The sequence below is a fragment of the Notechis scutatus genome, chromosome 1 (genome assembly GCF_049901735.1).
Source record: "Notechis scutatus isolate UNSWTSFEM ecotype Mainland chromosome 1, rNotScu1.2, whole genome shotgun sequence".
NCBI lineage: Eukaryota > Metazoa > Chordata > Lepidosauria > Squamata > Elapidae > Notechis > Notechis scutatus.
This window is the reverse complement of record NC_142009.1, coordinates 331876585-331900420: the sequence shown is the minus strand read 5'-3', so window position 1 is coordinate 331900420 and position 23836 is coordinate 331876585. Positions and strand designations below refer to the sequence as shown.

At 47.6% G+C, this 23836-nt stretch overlaps 1 protein-coding gene across 1 annotated transcript in view; it reads right to left on the bottom strand.

The window, feature by feature from the left end:
- SBNO2 (strawberry notch homolog 2) overlaps nt 1-23836 on the bottom strand; it is a 142880-nt gene that overhangs the window by 78164 nt on the left and 40880 nt on the right. Inside the window, 1 exon segment of the mRNA XM_087952707.1 lies at nt 10175-10295. Within this exon segment, the coding sequence (XP_087808833.1) occupies nt 10175-10295 (121 nt within the window).

Sequence of the window (23836 nt, the reverse complement as noted above, 5' to 3'; positions counted from 1 at the left end):
GAATAAGAATAGAGTAGAGTAGAGTAGAGTAGAGTAGAGTAGAGTAGAGTAGAGCAGAGCAGAGCAGAGCAGAGCAGAGCAGAGCAGAGCAGAGCAGAGCAGAGCAGAGCAGAGCAGAGCAGAGCAGAATAGAATAGAATAGAATAGAATAGAATAGAATAGAAAAAATAATTAGAAGGGAAGGGAAAGGAAGGGAAGGGAAGGGAAGGGAAGGGAAGGGAAGGGAAGGGAAGGGAAGAGAGTAGAGAGTAGAGTAGAGTAGAGTAGAGTAGAGTAGAGTAGAGTAGAGTAGAGTAGAGTAGAGTAGAGTAGAGTAGAATAGAATAGAATTCTTTATTGGCCCAGTGTGTGATTGGACACACAAGGAATCTGTCTTGGCGCAAATGCTCTTAGGGTACATAAAAGAAAAGATAACATTCATCAAGAGTCAAGAATCATAAGGTCCAACACTTAATGATAGTCATAGGGTAAAAGTAAGCAATCCAATCATACTAGGAAACAGTCCGTATAAATCGTAAAGATACAAGCGACAAAGTTACAGTCATACAGTCACAAGTGGGAGGGGATGGGTGATAAGGAATGATGAGAAGATTAATAGTAGTAGTGGTGCAGGCTTTGTAAACAGTTGGACAGTGTTGAGGGACTTGAGGGAAAAAATAGCAATTCCTAAAGTAATTGAATTAATTCTAATTTAAAAGTTCAGGAGGGAACCCTGAATCAGGTCACTGGCAGGATAGGTGGGAGGGGAACATATTTTCTTGAAAACCCTGGCTCCGAACATCTGACTTGAATCATTCAGGGAAAAGGAGTCCGTTGTACATATTCTCAGAAGCCCTCCACCACCAATGCTCACACCTCTTCCCATAATCAACCACAGTCATGACGACCGCTAGGAGCAGCATGGGGTTTTTTTTGGCCAGCAAGAATTATCTTTATATTCTTATGCCATGCTTGCAAAATAACTTATGATTCAGAAAGCAATTTTGCAGCAAAGGCAGCTGCCAGTTTCGGACCCAAGCCAGTGAAGAATCTGGGAGCCAGTGAAGTCAGTGGGAGTAAAGTTCCTCTCAGGTGTTTCCTAAGGTAGAACAGATAGTCCTCCACTTATTACAGTTCACTTAGTGACTGTTCAAAGCTTGTTTGTCACACTTATGACCATTGCAACGTCTCCATGATGTCGTGATCAAAATTCAGACGCTTGGCAACTGACTCATAGTTATGACGGTTGCAGCCGTTGATACCGTTTTGCGTCCTTCTGACAAGCCAAATCAATGGGGAAGCTGGATTCACTTAACAACTGTGTTACTAATTTCACAACTGCAAGTGGATACCGTTTTGTGACCTTCTGACAAGCCAAATCAATGGGGAAGCCGGATTCACTTAACAACTGTGTTACTAATTTCACAACTGCAAGTGGTTCACTGAACAACTGTGGCAAGACCCCAAGGTGCTTCTTTCGAGAAGCCACGTGGACTTTCTGGTATTTCTCTGGAGACGTTTCGCTTCTCATCCGAGGAGCTTCTTCAGCTCTTCTTCAGAACTTCTTCTTCGAATCTTGAAGAAGATAAAAGAGGAAGAAGATTGTCCCTGTGGAACAAATATGACTGAGAATCTCCATAGACAACTGTGGCAAGGAAAGTCTTAAAATGAGGCAAAAGCCACTTAACCAATTTCTCACTTGGCAACAGGCTCAATTGTGGTCGTATGTTGAGGACTGCCTGTATTGTTAAAAATGGGACGAAAGTGAAGAGAATTTGCACTAGGAAGCATGAGAGACTCTGCTTCTTTCTGTCAGAAGGCCCTCTGGACAGAAAAATGGCGGGAATTTGCACTAGGAAGCATGAGAGACTCTGCTTCTTTGTCAGAAGGCCCTCTGGACAGAAAAATGGCGGGAATTTGCACTAGGAAGCATGAGAGACTCTGCTTCTTTCTGTCAGGGCCCTCTGGACATGGCGGGAATTTGCACTAGGAAGCATGAGAGACTCCGCTTCTTTCTGTCAGAAGGTCCTCTGGACAGAAAAATGGCGGGAATTTGCACTAGGAAGCATGAGAGACTCTGCTTCTTTCTGTCAGAAGGCCCTCTGGACAGAAAAATGGCGGGAACTGCCCCAGGCTGAGGTTCCAGTTTTGGCAAATAGGCTTCACAAACCCCAAAAATGCAGGGAGAGAGTGGCTTTGGTTCTTACTCTTGCTCAGATAAATAACTGTAGGTAGTTCCTGACTTACATCCATTCGTGTAACGGCCGTTCAAAGTTCCAAAAGCACTGAAAGAAGTGACTTGTGACCATTTTTCACACTTACAACCATGGCCACGTGATCAGATTTTGGACGCAGATTTAGGACAGTTGTAGTATCCTGGAGTCATGTGATCACCCATTGTGACCTTCTCACAAACAAAGAAAAGGAAGGTCAAGCTATTCTCCAAAGCACCTGAGGGCAGGACAAGAAGCAACGAATCAAGGAGAGAAGCAAGTTAGAACTAAGGAGAAATTTCCTGATAGTTAGAACAATTAATCAGTGGAACAACTTGCCTCCAGAAGTTGTGGATGCTCCCACACTGGAGGTTTTTAAAAAGATGTTGGATAACCATTTGTCTGGTTTAGGGTTTCCTGCATAAGCAGGGGGTTGGACTAGAAGACCTCCAAGGTCCCTTCCAACTCCGTTGTTCTATTCTAAAATCGAAGGAGAAGCCAGATTCACTTAACCATGTTACTAATTTAACAAACGCAGCAATTCACTGAACCACTGGGGCAAGAAAGGTCATAAAATGGGGGCAATGTTCACTTCACGACTTCACTTCACTTCACTCAGCAATGGAGATTTTAGTATTTAGTATTTATTTGATTTGTCAATCGCTTACAAGATACAGGTATAAGAATAAATATAGTTTTGAATACATGAGATAGATACTTGTAAGAAAAATTAAAAACTATTTTAATAAATTTTGGGCTCAGTTGTGGTCGTAAGTCGAAAGACTACCTGAAAACACACATTTAGCTCAACCAACAAAATTTACAGCCAAAATGTTCATGTCTTCTGGGGATTAATCATCAGCACGCACAAAATAGACCTGGCCCAAAAATAAAGTGATGATGATCAGGGACATTGTGCCAATTTTAGCATGTCAGCTAACGTTGAAAATAATGTTGGGGTCACAGGGGGAAGAGCTGAGCCCCCAAAAGGGAGACAAGAACAATCAGTTATATAACAGCATCAGCTTTCTCTGCCTTGCATCGCACAAGGAGGGCTGCTTCCAATCCCCTTCACCCTGCACAGCTACTGGTGTGGATCATGGGATTGGAAGTCCAGTTCCTGCCAGCTTTTGACCACGCAAGCTAGAAATGGGCAGAATATATTTGTCAATGGAGATTCTCAGTCATCCAGGTCATCGTTGTCCCACATATGTTTTTTTTTTAAGAGGCAACTGGACTTTCTGGTTTTTCTTTGAAGACGTTTCACTTCCCATCCAAGAGAGAGGAAGAAATTTCTTGGATGAGAAGTGAAATATCTTCAAAGAAAAACCACAAAGTCCAGTTGCCACTTGATAAAGCACCTTTGGGATATATTTGGAGACTATCAAGTTAGGGAAGACCAATTCAAGGCACTCTTAGTGGGAGGAAAAATGATCAATTCAGCAAACCGCCAGGCTAAAAAGAGAGAGAGAGCGAGAGAGAGAGAATGCTGAACACTAATAGCAAAATGAGAATGTCAGATTCCCAGAAAAGGCCTTGTAAACTCAGAAGTTGTCATATCTTAAGTGCCTCCAATAAGGTAATCCTTGACTTATGACCATTTGCTCTGCAACCATTCAAAGTTACAAAGGTCCTGAAAAAAGTAACTTACGACCAGTTCTCATACCTACAACAGCTATAACATATCTGCAGTCGTGTAATCTGGGGACATGACAACTGCTTCGCGCTTATGACAGGTGCAACGTCCTGCAGTCCTGTGATTGTCAATCGTGATCTTCCCAGCCGGCTTCCGAGAAGCCAAGTCAATGGGGAAGCCAGCAGGAAATGTCCCGACTGGCGATCACGTGATCTCACTTAACAATTGCAGCAAAAAAGAAAAAGATTGCAAAATCGGGCGCGGTCACATGATGCCTCACTTAACAACCGCACCGCTTAGGGACAAATTTCCCTCAACCAATTGTGGCTGTAAGTCAAGGGTCACCTGTATGTTTGTGGTCTGACCTAAGCTTCCTTAGAAAGCATAAAACACAATCTTATCCCGGCAAAACCTCTTTTATTTCCACAGCTGTGAATTACGTTCATTCACAGCCGGCCAGGCTTCACAAACAGTCTATCAGGGGAATGTTTATAAACGCCCACCTTATCACACTTGGAATGTGGCCAGAGAACGAATTGCCAGGCGGAGGGCAAGGGTATAGCTTGGTACAGAGTCAAACAAAACTTTTCAAAGCTTGAACCGACCAGACGAACTAATTGCTTCCTGCAAAAGCTCACGTCCCATTCGCTCCTCTTTTATGTCCTATGGGAAGGGACAATCATCTCCAAGGTGTGGCCTTACTCCTGAGTCGACCCTGTTTTCTCAATTGTTCTTGTCTTGTGCAGGCTGAGAACCGGTTCCAGAAGCTCTTCCACATCACTGCTGTCCGAACCCGAAGGCAGCCAGCAGCCTGCCCTGGCCCCATCTCTGCCTCTGATGCAGAGCTCTCCTCTGGGACTTCCTCAGCCCCCAGAACCGGCCCAGGCTCCTCCCCAACCTCCTCACTACTGTCCGACTCTCCTACCAGCTCCATCAGTTGCCAGCGGGCCACAACAGTTTGTATAAAAGTCCCACATGGTCTCCCAACTATGTAGCCCTTGCTTACGCTAGCTAGGGCAGTATTTTTCAATCTTGGACACTTTAATATGCTGGCTGGAGAATTCTGGGAGTTGAAGTCCACATGGCTAAAAGTGGCCAAGGTTCAGAAACAATGGTCCAATCTGTAAGTACCTTCTTTGAAGTTTCATCCCATTGGTTGCATTCCTACCCCTGGCAAAGATTTCCCAAGTATTTGGTCTGCTGCAAGGAACTATGCTTTGAATGTTGTGGGTTCCCTGTTCCAGAGATGAATCCAGCTCTCTGTGGCCGAACATAGCCAGGATCAGTTACGAGAGAATGCTTGTCACTCCTACTTCATTTCTAATCCCTACTTTAGATCAGTGGTCGCCAACCGGTGGGCCGGAGACCACTGGTGGGCCGTGAGAAAATTGTGATGGTCCGCAGAGAAATGTCCCCCCAAAAAGCAATCAATCCAGGCTGCATGGGAACACAAGGCTGCGCCACCCACATGGCCTGCCCACCCGCTGGCCCCTACCCTTCGGCCAAGCGCAAACCTTACCTTGAGTAGAGCCACGCGAGCTGGAACTGGAAGGTAAGACCAACGGCAGGGGAGGGAAATCCGCCCCTGGGTGGCTTGCTGACGTTGGTGGGAAAGTCGGTCCCATATTCCAGAGCTGCAGTAGTCATAGGACTGGCCCTTTGGTCATCTTGGAGTAGCTACTCCAGTCCATGGCAGGCTGGTACACCCGGGTGGAAGAGCAGTGGGATGACCAAAGGGCCAGTCCTGTGACTAATGCCGCTCTGGAATATGGGACCGACTTTCCCACCAACGTCAGCAAGTCACCGTCAGTCAAAATTCATATTAGTGGTCCGCGGGATTTAAAATTATGAGTTTGGTGGTCTCTGAGGTCCAAAAGGTTGCCGACCTCTGCTTCAGATGACTTTTTTTTTCAATTTTCATCACATGAAAAGAAGGACTAGGGGTGACAAGATAGCAGTCTTCCAATATCTGAGGGGCTACCGCAAAGGAGAACCTGTTCTCTCAAACACCTGAAGGCAAGACAAGAAGCGACGGATGAAAACTAATCAAGGAGAGAAGCAACTTGGAACTAAGGAGAAATTTTCTGACAATGAGAACAATTAATCAGTGGAACAACTTGCCTCCAGAAATTGTAAGTCAGGGTGTCAAACTCACATCGTCACAGCGGTGTCACATGACATATCAGGACTCCCCCCCCCTTTCGTTAAACCAGGTGTGGGTGTGGCCATCCTTGTTTGACAGTCCTGTTGTAGGTGCTCACCAAAACTGGAGGTATTTAAGAAGAGACTGGACAGCCATTTGTCTGAAATGATATGGGGTCTCCTGCCTGAGCAAGGGGTTGGACTAGAAGACCTCCAAGGTCCCTTCCAACCCTTGTTATTCTGTTACTCTGCTATTTTGGCCACTTTCAGATATGTGGACTTCAACTCCCACAACTCTTCAACTAGGATAGCCTGTTGAGGAATTCTGGGAGTTGAAGTCCAGGCATTTTAAAGTGGCCATGCTTGAAAAACACTGGTTATATGGACAATTCAACCCATCCGGAGGTCAACATTTCTAAAAGGTTAAGAAATTTACAAGCAGGATCTAACCAAGGCAGCACACATACCACCAACCCCCACTAGTCTACCGACTGCAGTGTTACGGGAAGCCATAGCTTGTTTCTCCATGATTGCATCAGCCAATTGCACAGGTCACTTTTGAACGGTCAGATTCCTGTTTGTCAGATTAGAACACTTGAGAAACATACGCCAACCATAAGAGACCCCAGCTCAGTGATGGCTAACCTTTTCAGCTTGGTGTGTCGAAAATCGGGAAAAGGTGTAGCCTTCCTCGGGTCGTGTGTCACTTCAAGAAATATCAATAATTTGGTTTATGATGGACTGGGCTGGGGTGATCACACAGGGCTGTGAAACTCGTCTCCCTGGTCTCAGGGCTGCAGGTGCAGGATGTGGGGATCGGAAGGCCACCTGACAGGGCTGTGAACCTCATGGATCTCCTTTCCTCCTGTAGCTTTCCTGAGGTAATGAAACTGACAAACCTCAGTTTATGGCGGTTAAAACTGGTTCTCTGCTGCAAAGATCTTGCGGCAGCGGTGACATCACGCCTCCACACAACAAGAAAGGAGCAGGGATTGGAGCAGAGCACAGGCAGCCTCTAAATGTGCAGGTTTTCCCCACACCAACAGGCGTGTCAGTCAAAGTGCCTCGGCGTGTCAGTCAAAGTGCCTCGGCGTGTCACGAGTGACACGTGTGTCATAGGTTAGCCATCACTGCCACAGCTCTACCCAGAAAGCAGCTGAAGCTCAAAGACCAAAAAAGAAAACCTCCAATTTTGATTCGTCCACCCCATCGATTCTAGATGGAAGGAAATGAATTTTAAGCCAACCAGGAATTCCTTCCAAGACAGTGCCAAAGGCATAGAACTCTGTAATGGTAGTTTAATACTCTGACAATATCAGCAGGGGCTTAGTAAGTATAATAAATATAATTCTAGTTCCGGAGATCGCAAGATGTCTGTTTCTTCTCTTACAAGTATACTTAGAACTCGTGCTTTTAGAATGGAGGGGCCTTGTGGTAAAACAGGAGGTCAAGAAATTTAATAAAATAACAATAAATAAAATATTCCAGAGGACAGGATGAGAACTAAAATCTGGAAAACTGTAGGGATTTCTTTAGAGACGGGTTGTGGGTCAGTGGATGAGACTCCTTGGGGAAGTTGGAGCTTTGTCACAGAAGAATATGAAAAAGAAATTATACACATCTTGATCTTTGTAATATATATTCAGAGTGCCAATTTGGTCTAGTAGTTAGTTAAGGCACCGGGCTACAAAGTAGGAAATTGTGAGTTCTGGTCCCACCTTAGTAAGGCATGAAAGCTGGCTGGGGGACTTTGGGCCAATCACCAGGAAACGGTGAGTTCTAGTTCTTAGGTTTCAAAGCCAGCCGGGTGATTTTTGGGTAAATCACTAGGGGACAGGAATTCTAGTCCCACCTTAGGCACAAAAGCTGGCAGGAGGAGTTTGTGCCAATCACCAGAACGTAGATTCTAGTCCCGCCTTTGGTGTGAAAGCTGGCTTGATAAGTTTGGGTCAAACACCTGGAGATGGTGAGTTCTAGTCCCACCTTAGGCGTGAAAGGTGGCTGGGTGACTTGATGCCAGTCATTCTCTCACAATCCAAACCACCTCGCAGGATTGTGGGGAAAAAAGAGGAGGGTTTTTAAAAGAATGTTATCTATCTTATAAAGTAATAAAGGTGGGATACAAATAAATAAAAAATAAAACAATAAATAACAATAAAAGGCAATCCAAATCACCACAATGTATCTAGACCCTGGTCTATCTTGTCATGTTGGTGCCGGACAATGGGAAATAGATGGAAACAAGAAAGGGTAACGGCACGCATGCATGCTAGAACGTTTATGCTATTTCTAGAATTAACATACAGATAGCTCTCGTTTAGCGACCATAATTGGGACAAGCAACTTGGTTATTAAGCAAAGCGGTCGCTAAGTGCAACGGTGACCATGCTTGAGGTTTTACTTCCGCTTTCCTTCTTTCCAACCGGCAAAGGCTGTCAATGTGAGGTTTGGTTGGAAAGTTACTTTTTCATTGTAACGGCGAATGGTTGCTAAATAGGCAGTCACTAATCGAGGCGTTGTAGATGTCTGGGATTGTTCAAATGTGTGTTTCAAGTGCCCGGGAGCAAGGAGAACTAGACTATCCTTCCTTGACCTACAAGGATTATCAGCTCTCCTGATAATGGCATCAATCGTTCAAAAGACAAGCCTTCACAAGTAAGGCCCTTGTTTTCCTTGGACCAGGGCCCTGATCCGCAGCTTACAATTAAGCGAGCTTTAATTGCTTCCAGGTCATTGGTTACACACCCTCAAATCTGCCTGTTCATTGATAAGTGTCAAAGCAAAAAGACCAGTGAGATCACCAGACTCCCAGTGATAAACCTCAGACTCAAGTAAAAAGACCAATAGAAGGTATTTTTCTGCACAGGTAGTCCTTGACTTATGAGGGGTCGCTTAGCGACCCGTTGAAGTTTTGACAGAGCTACCTGGGGAGAGTTACCTAAGATCCAAATTCCAATTTTCAACAGCCACTCACATTCTTGGCTGTTTGCAGCAACTTGCAGTCCTATAATTCTGTTTTACAACATTTTTGACGAACCGCCAGCGTTTATTTCCGGGTTAAAACAATGCCCATTAGCAAATTACTGGTTGGTTTAACGACCACTGTGTTTGCTTAATTAGCCCAGTGTTGGCTTAATGACCGCAATGATTCTGCTGCTACAAAAAAGCTTGTAAAATTGGGTCAGTGGTGGTATGCTACCAGTTCGGGCGAACCAGTAGTAAAAATCACTAGGGGTAGTAAAAAAAAAAAGCCTCCAACAACCAGCTGAGAGGATAAAAGCCCAAAAAGTGCATGGGGGTGTGTGGAGGGTTGCTCCTAGCTTTTAATTTCTTCATCCTCTCAGCTGGCTGGCTTGTCAGGTGCCTACGTGCACGATCAACCACCAATCAATCCCGCTACTGGGTCAAAACTCTCAGAAGTTATGACCGTGATGGGCAGGCTCCATTATGGTCATAATTCAAGGACTACTTTTATATAAATTAGGCAATGTCGTAGACAGGTCTCAGAGGATGACAGGAAACAGCTCCTCCTAAATGCCCTGATTCTTATCAGCATCAAGTTTTTAGGTAGAGAAGAACCTAGTCACCGGTTGGTGCATTTTGCACGTTTTTTTGACAAGACTATAGGAAGTCCTTGGCTTATGACCACAATAGAGCCCCAAATTTCCATGGCTCAGCAAGGCTGTTAAGTGAGCTTTGCCCCATTTTGCAACCTTTTTCTTCCCATAGTTGGTTCAGCAAATGACTGCACTTCTTAAATCAGGGGTCCCCAAACTTGGCAACTTTAAGACTTGTAGACTTCAACTCCCAGAATTCTGAAATTCTTGGAGTTGAAGTCCACAAGTCTTAAAAGTTGCCAAGTTTGGAGACCTCTGTCTTAAAAGAAACACATGGTCGTTAAGCGAATCCAGCTACCCCCTCCATTCACTTCACTTGTTGGAAGCCTGCTTAGAAGGTTACAGACAGCGACCACATGACCCCGGGACACTGCAACCGTCATAAATATGAACCAGTTGCCAAGTGTATTGAATTTTGATCACGCGACTGTGGGGAATCCTGCAACGGTCACCAGGGGTGAAAAACTGATCACGAGTCCCTTCTTTCAGCACCGTTAGAACTTCAAACGGTCACTAAGCGAACGGCTGTAAGCCGAGGACTGCCTGCAGAGCTTCGCCTTTGCCAAAGGACAAAAGTTTGACCTTACCTGAGGGAAGTCGCCATTTCTGGGTAAGAAATCAGCAAGGCCTTGAGGTGCAAAGTTGGAATCTGAGAAAAGCCCGTTGGTGGAATTTGTGTAGAAATTCGAAGGGGTATTAAAATATTGCCTGCAAAGGAACGGAAAGTATTATCGGATCGGAGACATCATATTGAAAGCGCTTTGCCCTGTGACTGCAGAGGCAGACGGTGGCGTGCGCTTTTATTTAACAAAACAAAACAAAACAGAGCAAAAGAGAAAATAAAGTGAAAAACAAGGAACACAAAGCCACAATCAAAAGTGAAAAACAAAGAAAACAACACCACAGCCAAATTTATGTATATAAGAACTACGGCCTTCTATATGTACATTATACAGGTGGTCCTCGACTTATGGCCACAATTGAGCCCAACGTTTCTGTTGCTAAGGGAGACACTTGTTAAGTGAATTTTGCCCCCTTTTTACGACATTTCTGGCCAGAGTTGTTAAGCGAATCACAGCAGTGGGTAAGTTAGCAACATGGTTGTTAAGTGAATCTGGACTGCCTTGTGGAGTTTGCTTGTCAGAAGGTCACAAAATGGGAATCACGTGACCCTGGGACACTGCAAACCATCATAAATATGAACCACTTGCCAAGTGTCTGAATTTTGATCACGCAACCACGGAGAGGCTGCAACGGTCGTAAGCGTGAAAAATCATCATATGTCACTTTTTTCAGGGCCGCTGTAACTTTGAACGGTCTCTAAATGAACTGTTGCAAACCAAGGACTACCTGAATATAAAAAAAGGACGACTATATTTCACTTGCATTGACAATGAATGCTTGAATTTAAAAGATTCAGTCACCCAAGGCTTTAGATGGCTCGATTCGATCCTTACACTCTCTCCCCAATCAGCAGCTCTCCAGAAGTTTGACTTATGACCATTTTTCACACTTACAGCTGTTGCAATGTCCCCTAGTCACACAGTCAAAATTCAGGCGCTTGGCAACTGACTCACATTTATGACCCTTACAGTATCCTGAGCTCATGTTCTGAGACCTTCTGACAAGCAAAGTCAGAATGGGAAAAGCAGATTTAACCACTGCAGTGATTCACTTAACAACGGTGGCAAGAAGGTTGTAAAATGGAGCAAAATTCTATTTTCGACCACAACTGAGCCCAATGTTTTTGTTGTTAAGCGTGACATTTGTTAAGTGAGTTTTGCTCCATTTTACAACTGTTCTTACCTCTGTTGTTAATCACTGCAGTTCATAAGTTTGTAACCTGGTTGTTAAGTGAATCCGGCTTCCCCATTGACTTTATCTGTCAGAAGGACTCAAAAGGGGAGTTTGCAATGGTCATAAATATGAACCTGTTGCCAAGCATCCGAATTTTGATCACGTGGCCATGGGGAGGCTGCAAAGTCCGTAACTCTGAAAAACAGTCACCAGTCTCTTTTTTCAGTGCCGTTGTAACGCTGAATGGTCATTCAACGAACTGTTGTAAGTAGAGAACCGCCTGTCCTAAGGAGGAACTGCTTATGTTGGACCTCCTATCTCTCTTTAAACCCTGGGAGGATAACTTGTGAACCGGATAAATGCAGGCCAGAGCCATTGAAGGCTCCCAGTTTGCAAAATTCAATGTTAAATTTGGTTTGGGTGTCAGAGAAGTGGCCCGGGCTTGGTTAGATCCACAAGACCAGGGATCTCCCAAACTTGGCAACTTCTGAGACTGGTGGACTTCAACAAGTCTTGAGTTGAAGTCCACAAATCTTAAAGTTGCCAAGGTTGGAGACTTCTGCACAAGATTGGGGTTAAGTTTCCTAGCTTGTGTTTAAATCTCCTGCCCACGCATCTCTTGCCTAAGCATACTCATGAATTCCTCCCACAGCCAACGGTGAGGACCAGCCACCTGACGAGTCATCCTTCCACAAGAGAGAGAGGGGGGGGGAGGGAGGGAGAGAGAGAGATAGAGAGATGGAAAGCCGCCTCCTCGGCTTACGCAAAGCAGGATAAACAGTGGCCAGTTCACATCCTGGAGAGCGGGGGCTGGAGCCACGATAAGGAGGAGGACACTGACGCCAGCTTTCCACCCTTTAAAAAGCTCTCGGTCAAAAAGGGAGTCTTGCTCGTCGAAACTTCTGCCCACAAAGCTTGACACCTTCAGTTTTGCTCTTACTCTCCCCGGCCCAGCTTGTGGGAAGGTCCCCTCTTTCAAATGCCTCATCTTTCCAGTAAAAGGATCGCAGCGCGCTACTCTGTGACGATGAACGACGGGCTCAGCCACAAAGGGCCAGGCAGGGTGCCAAGGCTTACGTCCTGCAGAGTGGCTGACAGTACGTGGGGACCCCTGCAGGAAGACAGAGGCATTTCTCTCCCCTCCCCCCCCCACAGCCCCCGAGGCTGGTCTGTTGGAAGAAACAGACCAGCCTCGGGGCAGCGTTCAGGAGCAGGGATGGGATTTAAAGAGGTGTAATCGGCGTGCACAGCCTTTGCCACTCACTTTCTCGTGCAAGCCCTGCGTGTAAAACAGCTGTGCTGCATGAAGCAGCTGAGCTGGAAAACCCGGAAATAAAGCACAGACTAGACCAGGGGTCGCCAACCTTTTGGACCTCAGAGACCACCAAACTCATAATTTTAAATCCCACGGACCAGAGACCCTGGGAAAATCCCAAAAATAGTCTGCAGCAAAATTTCCCACCCCGTTTTCCTACCGATTGATCGTTCTTTATTTGGGACCATAGGATACCATCTCTAGCTCTGTTCTCAGGGGGGGAGAGAGAGAGAGAGACTTTCGGCTTCATGCAAGGAAAGCAGCAGAAGCAGCAAAAGTCTTTCTTTCTCTTCCCCCAAACTCCGCCAGAAATGCCAGCGCAGCCTCTTGGAACCGGATGCCTTGCAAGGTCCCAAAGACTCATTTCTGGTGGAGTTTGGGGGAAGAGAAAGAAAAACTTTGGATGCTTTCCTTGAATGCAGCCAAAAGCAGAAGAAGAAAGAAGCGGAAAGAAACAGCCCAGTGGCCAGGCGAGGCACATGGGGCATGTGGGGCAAGTTCCCCCCCCCCCTCCCCTCGCTACCTCGTGTGGTTCGCAATGCAAGAGACGCAAGCCTTGTGTTCCCACAGGCCATGTGGGCGGCGCAGCCTTGTGTTCCCACGCAGCCTGGATTAATTGCTTCGGGGGAGACATTTCTCTGCGGACCACCAAAATTTTCTCACGGATCACCAGTGGTCCCCGGCCCACTGGTTGGCAACCACTAGACTGGGCCAGTGGGCCCAACAGCTGATCGTCGGAGTCAAACCGGTAGAACCGCATCCCTGGTTCAGGGTCCCAAGCACAAAGGAAAGAACTTTAAACCAGGGCTGGCCAATTGATGAAACCGTGTTTAACTCTCTCTCTCTCTCTCGTGAGTCGGGTGGGGTTCCAAAATGCAACTGGGGATGCAGGAAGCACCTGGTTGATCTAGCTCTCTGTGGGTTTGTGGGTGTTAATTCTTCATGTTTTCAATCTTCTTTGACATCAGCAAGCACAGGTAGTCCTCGACTTACGACAGTTCATTCAGTGACCGTTCAAAGTTACAACGGCACTGAAAAAAAAGTGACTTAGGAGCCTTTTTCACACTTAGGACCCAGTTGCAGCCTCCCCTACGGTCACCTGATTTTACATTCGGACGCTTGGCAACTGCTTCACATTTATGAGGGTCGCAGTGTCCCAGGATCACGTGATCCCCTTTTTGTGACCTTCCCACAAGCAAAAGTCAATGGGGCAGCCAGATTCACTTAACAGCGGAGTTACTAGTTTAACAACTGCAGGGTTTCGCTTAACAAAGGTGGCAAGAACAGTCGCAAAATGGGGCAAAACCCACTCAACAAATGTCTCCCTTAGCAACGTAGGCTCTGGGCTCCCTTGTGGTCATAACTCAAGGACTACCTGTATTGCAGAGCCAATTGGCACAAGAATGCCCAGGACCATATCGGTTGGAAACATGCATAAGAGGCCTTCATCCTTCATCCTGAAAACGGGAAAAATGGTTGAGGATCAGGATGGTTGTTATATACTGTATTATGTTCTCATAGAAATAATCCTCGGCTTACAGCTGTTCATTTAGTGACCATCGAAGTTGCAACGGCACTAAAAAAAGTGACTTATGACTGTTTTTCACGCTTACGACCGTTGCAGCCTCCCCATGGTCACGTGATCAAAATTCGGACACTTGGCAACTGGTTCACACTTACGGCGGTTGCAGTGTCCTGGAGTCATGTCATCCCCTTTTGTGATCTTCTGGCAAGAAAAGTCAATGGGGAAGCCAGGTTCACTTAACAACCATGTTACTAACGTAACAACTGCAGGGATTCACTTAACGACCGTGGCAAGAAAGGTCGCTAAAGGGGGCAAAATTCACATCATGACCCTCTTGCTTATAAACAAAGAACTGTTGGGCTCAATTGTGGCTCATAAGGTGAGGACTAGCTGTCATTTTATTTTGCATGCTGGTTTCCAAGCACCCGGATTTTGATCAAGTGAACTTGGGTGGTAAGTGCAAAGGCTGGTTGTAAAGTCACTTTTTTCGTTGCTGTTGTAACTTCAAACGGCGGCTAAACAAATGGTCGTAAGTTGAGGACTGCCATGTAGGTCGTCCTCGGTTTACAGCAGTTCACTTAGTGATTGTTCAAAGTTACAACGGCACTGAAAAAAGTGACTTATGACCGTTTTTCATACGTACAATCTTTGTAGCATCCCAATGATTGTGGGGTCAAAATGCAGGTGCTTGGCAACCGGTTCATCCTTATGACCGTTGCTGTGTGCCGAGGTCATGTGATCCCCTTTTTGCAATCTTTGGACAAGCAAAATCAACAGGGAAGCCAGATTCACTTAACAACTGGGTTACTAACTTATCCACTACGGTGATTTACGGTAACAAGGTCATGAAATGGGGCAAAACTCACTGAACTGAGTCGTGGTGGCGCAGTGGCTAGAGTGCGGTACTGCAGGCTATTTCTGCTGACTGCTGGCTGCCTGCAATTTGGCAGTTTGACCCTCACGGGCTCAAGATTAACTCATCCTTCCAAGGTCAGTAAAATGAGGAGCCAGATTGTTGGGGGCAAGAGGCTCACCCTGTAAACCACTTCAGAGAGGGATGGATGCAAAGCACTGCGAAGCAATATATATAAGTCTATTGCTAGGAATGGAAGCCAGCTGGATCCCTCCCTCCCGCCCATCATGCAGCATTGCAGGTTGATTCCTCCCACTGTCAAGAGTTCGATCCTGACCAGCTCAAGGTTGACTCAGCCTTCCATCCTTCCAAGGAAGGTAAAATGAGGACCCAGATAGTTGGGTGGCAACAGGCTCGCCATGTAAACTGCTTAGAGAGAACTGCAAAGCCCTGCGAAGCGGTATGTAAGTCTAAGTCCTATTGCTAGTGCTATTATCAAACGTCTCACTTAGCAACAGAACTTTTTAACAAAACGTCTCACTTGACCACAGAAATCTGGGGCTCCATTGCAGTTCGTAAGCCGAGGACTGCCTGCAGCGCAGTGTTTCGAATCCCCGGCCTGAGCCGAAGGCACCCGGAGTTCCGTTAAGCCCCGCTGCTGGCATGGCGCAAAAGCTGGGTGAGAACAGCCATGGGGAGAACGAGGAGGGTTGGATCCCAATCAATAACCTTCATCCACCCTCTGCTACTCAATACGCAGCAAACAGAAGTAGTAGGAGTAAGTAGAACAGGAGCATCTCTTATCATCCCCCAAGAGGGTTCAGAAAGTAGGATTTACAGTAATACTCTTGGAGAAAAAAATGACCTATACACTCTGTGTTCCAAGCATAGGCGGTGTCCGCTTCCAGCTGCAAGTTAAGGGCTGAGGCTGCCGCACTGAAGCCTCCGTTTCCCCCCCCCCCTCTGCCCCCAACCACCCAGACCGAGATAAGAAAACCATCGTTTGCAAACTCCTTTCAAGCGGTGCCGAGTTCGAAAGACAAAAGAAGCCATTCGTTTGCCGGCCTCGTGTTCGGCTAGCTGGAATATATCTAACGCTTTGGGGCACAGATGCCCCCCGGAAGATAAATTGTAATCTGCTGAACGGGTCACTTTTGGGAAGATTGCAATAGCATGGGGCGGACTTTCAACTCCCAGAATTCCCCAGCCAGCAATGTTTTTTTCAACTTTGGCCATTTTTAAGATTGGTGGACTATGCTATGCTGGCTGGGGAATTCTGGGAGTTGAAAGTCCACCGATCTTAAAGCGGCCAAAGTTGAAAAAAACATGGCTCAGAGGGTAGGCTTAGAGAAATGAAGCAGGATTAGCCAGCGCTGCCTTGCACGGGGAGTCCTCGACTTACAACAGTTCGTTTAGTGATCGTTCAAAGTTAACATGGCGCCAGAAAAGGGGACTTAGGGCCATTTTTCACACTTACGCCCGCTGCAGCATCTTTAGGGTCACGTGATCAAAATTCCGCCACTTGGCAACCGGTTCATATTTATAACGGTTGTGTCAACTCATAAAACATTCCTACGCCTGCTTTAGTAGTTGTCATAAAAAAGGGGGAGGGGAGGAAGGAAATCTGGAAGAGCAGTGCAGCAGTTTGGAAGCAAAAGTACATTCCAACTCTTATCTTTAAAAGATTGTAACTAAAATACCAGAGCTTTTGCCCGCAAATATATTTAATTGGAGAACGTGAATGATGACACCCAGCCTGTGAATGTGCTCAATTGGAGAATCTGGTTTATGAGACACCCAGGGGGGAGGGGGGAAACAGGGTCACAGGGGACTGTAAATTACGTATGCCAGAGTTGGCTTCATACAGGGCAGTGCCAGTATGTCACCTCTAATAAATCCTTTGAAGTTTTTTGAAGTTTGGCTCAAGAATCATGATTTAATTAGGGCGATTGCTGGAATCCTGACAGGCTGCAATGGGGATCACTTTTTTGCGACCTTCTGGCCAGCAAAGTCAGTGGGGAAACTGGATTCACCCAACCACCATGTCACTAACTTAACAAAGGCAACGATCTGCTTAACAATGGGGCAAGAAAAGTCGTAAAAGTGGAGCAAAACTCACTTAACGAATGTTTCCCTTAGCAATGTAAATGTTGGGATCAGCTGTGGTCGTAACTTGAGGGTTACCTGTGATTAGTCTGGGCCATGTTTGACCAAAGGGAACTGGACCCATCTCTGGATGCTTGACTAGCAAAGAACCACAACATCCAAATCACAGTTCCTTGTAACGGATCAAATAAGTCCCAGTTTATTTCTGTTAACAGAATCTCATACAGGCAGTCCTCGACTTACAACCATTTGTTTAGTGACCATTTGAAGTCACAACAGCGCTGGAAAAAAGGGACTTATGACCGTTTTTCAAACTTATGACCGTTGCAGCATCCCCATGGTTCACATGATCAAAATTTAGACCCTTGGCAACTGGCATGTATTTACAACTGTTGCACTGTCCTGGGGTCATGTGATCCCCATCTGTAACTTTCCTTTCCGACAAGCTAAGTCAATGAGGGAAGCCAGATTCGCTTAACAACCAAATGATTCACTTAATAAATGCAGTGGTTCCCTTAATGAATGCAAAAAAAAAAAAAAAAGGTTATAAGATGGGGCAACACTCACTTAGCAACTGTCTTGCTTGGCAACGGAAATTTGGGGCTCAATTGCCTGCTCGCCTCCCCCACTTGGAAGGTTGAGAATCCTAAGTAGCAGCAGATATTTCTCTCCCAGGGTGCAAAGAAAAAAAAAACTGCTGTGAACTCCACATGGCTTCAGGAAGGGCATCCGACCAGTAAATGCTCAGCTCCATTCAGTCACCCCACCTCAAGATCGAATTAAGGGATTACAGGGTCATACAAAGAGAATTTTTAATTGTGGTCATAAGTTGAGGATTACCTATAGTTGTTAGGGAAGGCAACTTCCTGCCAGCTTCCCACAACCAAGTCAGTGGGGAAGCTGGCAGAAAACTGTACATCCCACACCAGCAAGCTGGCAAGTGCTTGTGGCTGAGTGGAGATGGGTACACGGGTTGGCTAGGGAGGGTCCCCTAGGGCAGGGGTCCCCAACTACCGGGCCCCGGACCGGTACCGGTCCGTGGAACATTTTCTACGGGCCGCCAGTTTGCTGGGCGCCGCCATCTTGTTTTGATGAGAAAGTGCTTCCGGTGAGCTTTTCCGGTTGGAAAGCGGCGTTGGGTCCTGAAGGAATCCTCGCGCCTTAGTTTCATCGAAGGGGGGCGGCTTCGAACAAAACTAAGGCGCGAGGATTCTTTCAGCATGCATGGCAAGGCGAGCCGAGCGACCGTCCCGAAGCCGTCCCAAGCCCATCGACAAGGTACAAAGGAGGAGTTGAAGGTGGTGGGGAGAAGCGGGGACGGCTGACTGGCCGGTCGCTCGGCTCACCTTGCCATGCGTGCTGATGCCGGTACCGGGCCGCGGATCATTTTGTGATGCCGGTACCGGGCCGTGGCACAAAAAGGTTGGGGGCCACTGCCCTAGGGTGTGAGAGAGTATAGATGTCGGGCTTCAAGTTCGCTACAGAGCCCGTCAGTTCTGAACACGCCTCACAGCAAGTCAGCTGGCCATGGAGAATATCACCTTATCTCTGCCGCTGCCGGATCTGTATTTCTGCTTGTATGCTGGCCAATGGTGTTGAGAGTCGCTACAGGATGGATTCTGAAACAACTGCGGGGCTGCAGGATGGATTCTGAAACAACTGCGGGCTGCAGGATGGATTCTGAAACAACTGCGGGGCTGCAGGATGGGTTCTGAAACAACTGCGAGGCTGCAGGATGGATTCTGAAACAACTGCGGGCTGCAGGATGGATTCTGAAGCAACTGCGGGCTGCAGGATGGATTCTGAAACAACTGCGGGGCTGCAGGATGGATTCTGAAACAACTCGGGCTGCAGGATGGATTCTGAAACAACCGGGGCTGCAGGATGGGTTCTGAAACAACTGCGGGCTGCAGGATGGATTCTGAAACAACAGCGGGCTGCAGGATGGATTCTGAACAACGCGGGCTGCAGGATGGATTCTGAAACAACGGGGCTGCAGGATGGATTCTGAAACAACTGCGGGCTGCAGGATGGATTCTGAAACAACCGCGGGCTGCAGGATGGGTTCTGAAACAACCGCGGGCTGCAGGATGGATTCTGAAACAACTGCGGGGCTGCAGGATGGATTCTGAAGCCGCGGGCTGCAGGATGGATTCTGAAACAACTGCGCGGGCTGCAGGATGGATTCTGAAACAACCGCGGGGCTGCAGGATGGGTTCTGAAACAACTGCGGGCTGCAGGATGGATTCTGAAACAACTGCGGGCTGCAGGATGGGTTCTGAAACAACTGCGAGGCTGCAGGATGGGTTCTGAAACAACTGCGGGGCTGCAGGATGGATTCTGAAGCAACTGCGGGCTGCAGGATGGGTTCTGAAACAACCTGCGGGGCTGCAGGATGGGTTCTGAAACAACTGGGCTGCAGGATGGATTCTGAAACAACTGCGGGCTGCAGGATGGGTTCTGAAACAACTGCGGGCTGCAGGATGGATTCTGAAGCAACTGCGGGCTGCAGGATGGATTCTGAAACAACTGCGAGGCTGCAGGATGGGTTCTGAAACAACCGCGGGGCTGCAGGATGGATTCTGAAGCAACCGCGGGCTGCAGGATGGGTTCTGAAACAACTGCGGGGCTGCAGGATGGATTCTGAAACAACTGCGGGCTGCAGGATGGATTCTGAAACAACTGCGGGCTGCAGGATGGATTCTGAACAACTGCGGGGCTGCAGGATGGGTTCTGAACAACCGCGGGCTGCAGGATGGATTCTGAAACAACTGCGGGCTGCAGGATGGATTCTGAAGCACCGCGGGCTGCAGGATGGATTCTGAAACAACTCGGGGCTGCAGGATGGATTCTGAAACACTGCGGGCTGCAGGATGGGTTCTGAAACAACTGCGGGCTGCAGGATGGATTCTGAAACAACTGCGGGCTGCAGGATGGGTTCTGAAACAACTGCGAGGCTGCAGGATGGGTTCTGAAACAACTGCGGGGCTGCAGGATGGATTCTGAAGCAACTGCGGGCTGCAGGATGGGTTCTGAAACAACTCGGGCTGCAGGATGGGTTCTGAAACAACTGCGGGCTGCAGGATGGATTCTGAAACAACTGCGGGGCTGCAGGATGGGTTCTGAAACAACTGCGGGCTGCAGGATGGGTTCTGAAACAACTGCGGGCTGCAGGATGGATTCTGAAGCAACTGCGGGGCTGCAGGATGGGTTCTGAAACAACTGCGGGCTGCAGGATGGGTTCTGAAACAACTCGGGGCTGCAGGATGGATTCTGAAACAACTGCGGGCTGCAGGATGGGTTCTGAAACAACTGCGGGGCTGCAGGATGGATTCTGAAGCAACGCGGGGCTGCAGGATGGATTCTGAAACAACTGCAGGCTGCAGGATGGGTTCTGAACAACTCGGGGCTGCAGGATGGATTCTGAAGCAACTGCGGGCTGCAGGATGGGTTCTGAAACAACTGCGGGCTGCAGGATGGATTCTGAAACAACTGCGGGGCTGCAGGATGGATTCTGAACAACTGCGGGGCTGCAGGATGGATTCTGAAACAACTGCGGGGCTGCAGGATGGGTTCTGAAACAACCGCGGGCTGCAGGATGGATTCTGAAACAACTGCGGGCTGCAGGATGGATTCTGAAGCACCGCGGGCTGCAGGATGGATTCTGAAACAACTGCGGGGCTGCAGGATGGATTCTGAAACACTGCGGGGCTGCAGGATGGGTTCTGAAGCAACTGCGGGGCTGCAGGATGGATTCTGAAACAACTGCGGGGCTGCAGGATGGGTTCTGAAACAACTGCGGGCTGCAGGATGGTTCTGAAACAACTGCGGGGCTGCAGGATGGATTCTGAAGCAACTGCGGGGCTGCAGGATGGGTTCTGAAGCAACTGCGGGCTGCAGGATGGGTTCTGAAACAACTGCGGGCTGCAGGATGGATTCTGAAACAACTGCGGGGCTGCAGGATGGGTTCTGAAACAACTGCGGGCTGCAGGATGGATTCTGAAGCAACTGCGGGGCTGCAGGATGGATTCTGAAACAACTGCGAGGCTGCAGGATGGGTTCTGAAACAACTGCGGGGCTGCAGGATGGATTCTGGAAGCAACTCGCGGGCTGCAGGATGGATTCTGAAACAACTGCGGGGCTGCAGGATGGATTCTGAAACAACTGCGGGGCTGCAGGATGGATTCTGAAGCAACTGCGGGGCTGCAGGATGGATTCTGAAGCAACTGCGGGGCTGCAGGATGGATTCTGAAGCAACTGCAGGGCTGCAGGATGGATTCTGAACAACTGCGGGCTGCAGGATGGATTCTGAAGCAACTGCGGGGCTGCAGGATGGATTCTGAAGCAACTGCGGGGCTGCAGGATGGATTCTGAAACAACTGCGAGGCTGCAGGATGGATTCTGAAACAACTGCGGGGCTGCAGGATGGATTCTGAAGCAACTGCGGGGCTGCAGGATGGATTCTGAAGCAACTGCGGGGCTGCAGGATGGATTCTGAAGCAACTGCGGGGCTGCAGGATGGATTCTGAAGCAACTGCGGGGCTGCAGGATGGATTCTGAAGCAACTCGGGGCTGCAGGATGGATTCTGAAACAACTGCGGGCTGCAGGATGGATTCTGAAACAACTGCGGGGCTGCAGGATGGTTTCTGAAACAACTGCGGGCTGCAGGATGGATTCTGAAACAACTGCGGGGCTGCAGGATGGATTCTGAAGCAACTGCGGGGCTGCAGGATGGATTCTGAAGCAACTGCAGGGCTGGAAATGGCTCTTTTCTTGTATTGATGTGGTACATATTGTGAGAGGGGGTTGGGGCACATATAGTTGGTAAGTAAGCCTTAGATTAAACATGGTGAAGGTGGCACCAGGTGGGGATGAGTTACTGAGGGTTGGAATAGGTTAAGGGTGTAGACATATTACAGGGTTAATAGCATTTAGGGATACTGGGTTAGGCGTGGCCAGAACTAGAACTGTGTATAGGCCTGGGTGTGGTGGGGTGTGTCTCATGATAATGCTAATAAAAGGAAAAGGAACAGACTCAATCCCAAGGCTAACCTTGCCTGGCTTTCAGCCTTTCTTGTCAGATAAGAGTATTTGTTGTTTGCTGATCTAATGAATAAACCATCATTGCATTACGAAGGAGCTGGAGTTTGTATTCGTTTCAGGACAAATCTTCAATACTCAAGGACTGGCTGAGAGAAGCAAGGCTCAAAAAAGGCATGGAGGGGTGCTTGAACAGCTAGCACGGCATGAGCACACAGGAACTGGTGGAAGGGTATATGGGGGAGGGAGATTTATCCAAAGAATTCACAATCTTCCCTGCGGGCTTCCCCATTGATTTAAGCGTGAGCCACTTGCCAATCAGGTGATTGTAGAGGTTCCGTAGAGCTAGAAGTCCAAGAATTAGTTTTAACCACCATTAGTTATAACCGCCATTCATCCAGCTTGAGACCATCACTGAATGAATGGTCATAGGCCAAGGACTGTAGAAACCCACGCAGATTATATCTTCCTGCATATAGCACGCTCATAACTGGATTGTCTCTCCCTACGTAAAGAGTCCTGCAACAAAATCTTTATACAGTGGTACCTCGATAACTCATCCTTCATTGGTTTCAGGAGATGCAACGAGGACCAAAAATGAGGGGTACCAAACAGATGTTTTCCCATAAGGAATAATATAGTGAGTCCCAAGGCAGCTGACATCAACAAGTTCTAGCTTGTGCGTTGTGTACCCAACAAACTAGGCGTACAAAATGGACAAAATGTTCGTGTCAAAATGCGCTGAGCATCACAATTGAGGCCAACCTTTCTGTCGCTAAGTGAGACATTTGTTAAGTGATGTTGGCCCTATTTGGCGACCTGTCCTGCCACAGTTGTTAAGTGAATCACTGCAGTTGAAGTTAAGCGGGTAACACGGTTGCGAAGTGGATCTGGCTTCCCTCTTGACTTCGCTTGTCAGAAAGTTGCAAAAAGGGGATCTGCGTGACCCCCGGGGATACTGCGACCGTCATAAGTATGAGTCAGTGGCCAAACGTCTGAATTTTGATCCTGTGACCATGGGAACGCTACAACGTACGTGTAAAAAAATGGTCTTAAGTCACTTTTTTCAGTGATGTTGTATCTTCGAATGGTCACTAAATGAACGGTTGTAAGTCGAGGACTACCTGTAGCCAAGACACCACTGCGGAAATAAGATGCTCTATTTTCTTTATCTTTTAGGTCTGGTTTTATTTGCATCGTTCAAAGTGTTCCCAAGCCATTTTGGTTTTCGTATATCAACACAAATTTTGACAACTGTTTCCCTTCTGGGGTTGTTTGGATTTTTTTTCTTAATTTCCCAGGCTAGCGGGCAGCCCTGATGATTCCCTAGCAAACCCCCATCCCAGGATTCACCCGTTTACTAAATGATATAGGGCCTCCTACTTAACAGATAAACAGATAATCGGAGTTGGAAGGGACCTTGTAGGTCATCTAGTCCAACCCCACCCCCCGCCCAAGCAGGAGACCTTACACCATTTCTGGATAAATGGCAGTCCAATCTCTTCTTGAAGGTCTCGAGTGATGGCGCAGGGACTACTTGAGCAGGGGGTTAGACTAGAAGACCTCCCAGGTCCCTTCCAGCTCTGCCCTGTAGCGTTTTGTAGTCTCCTAC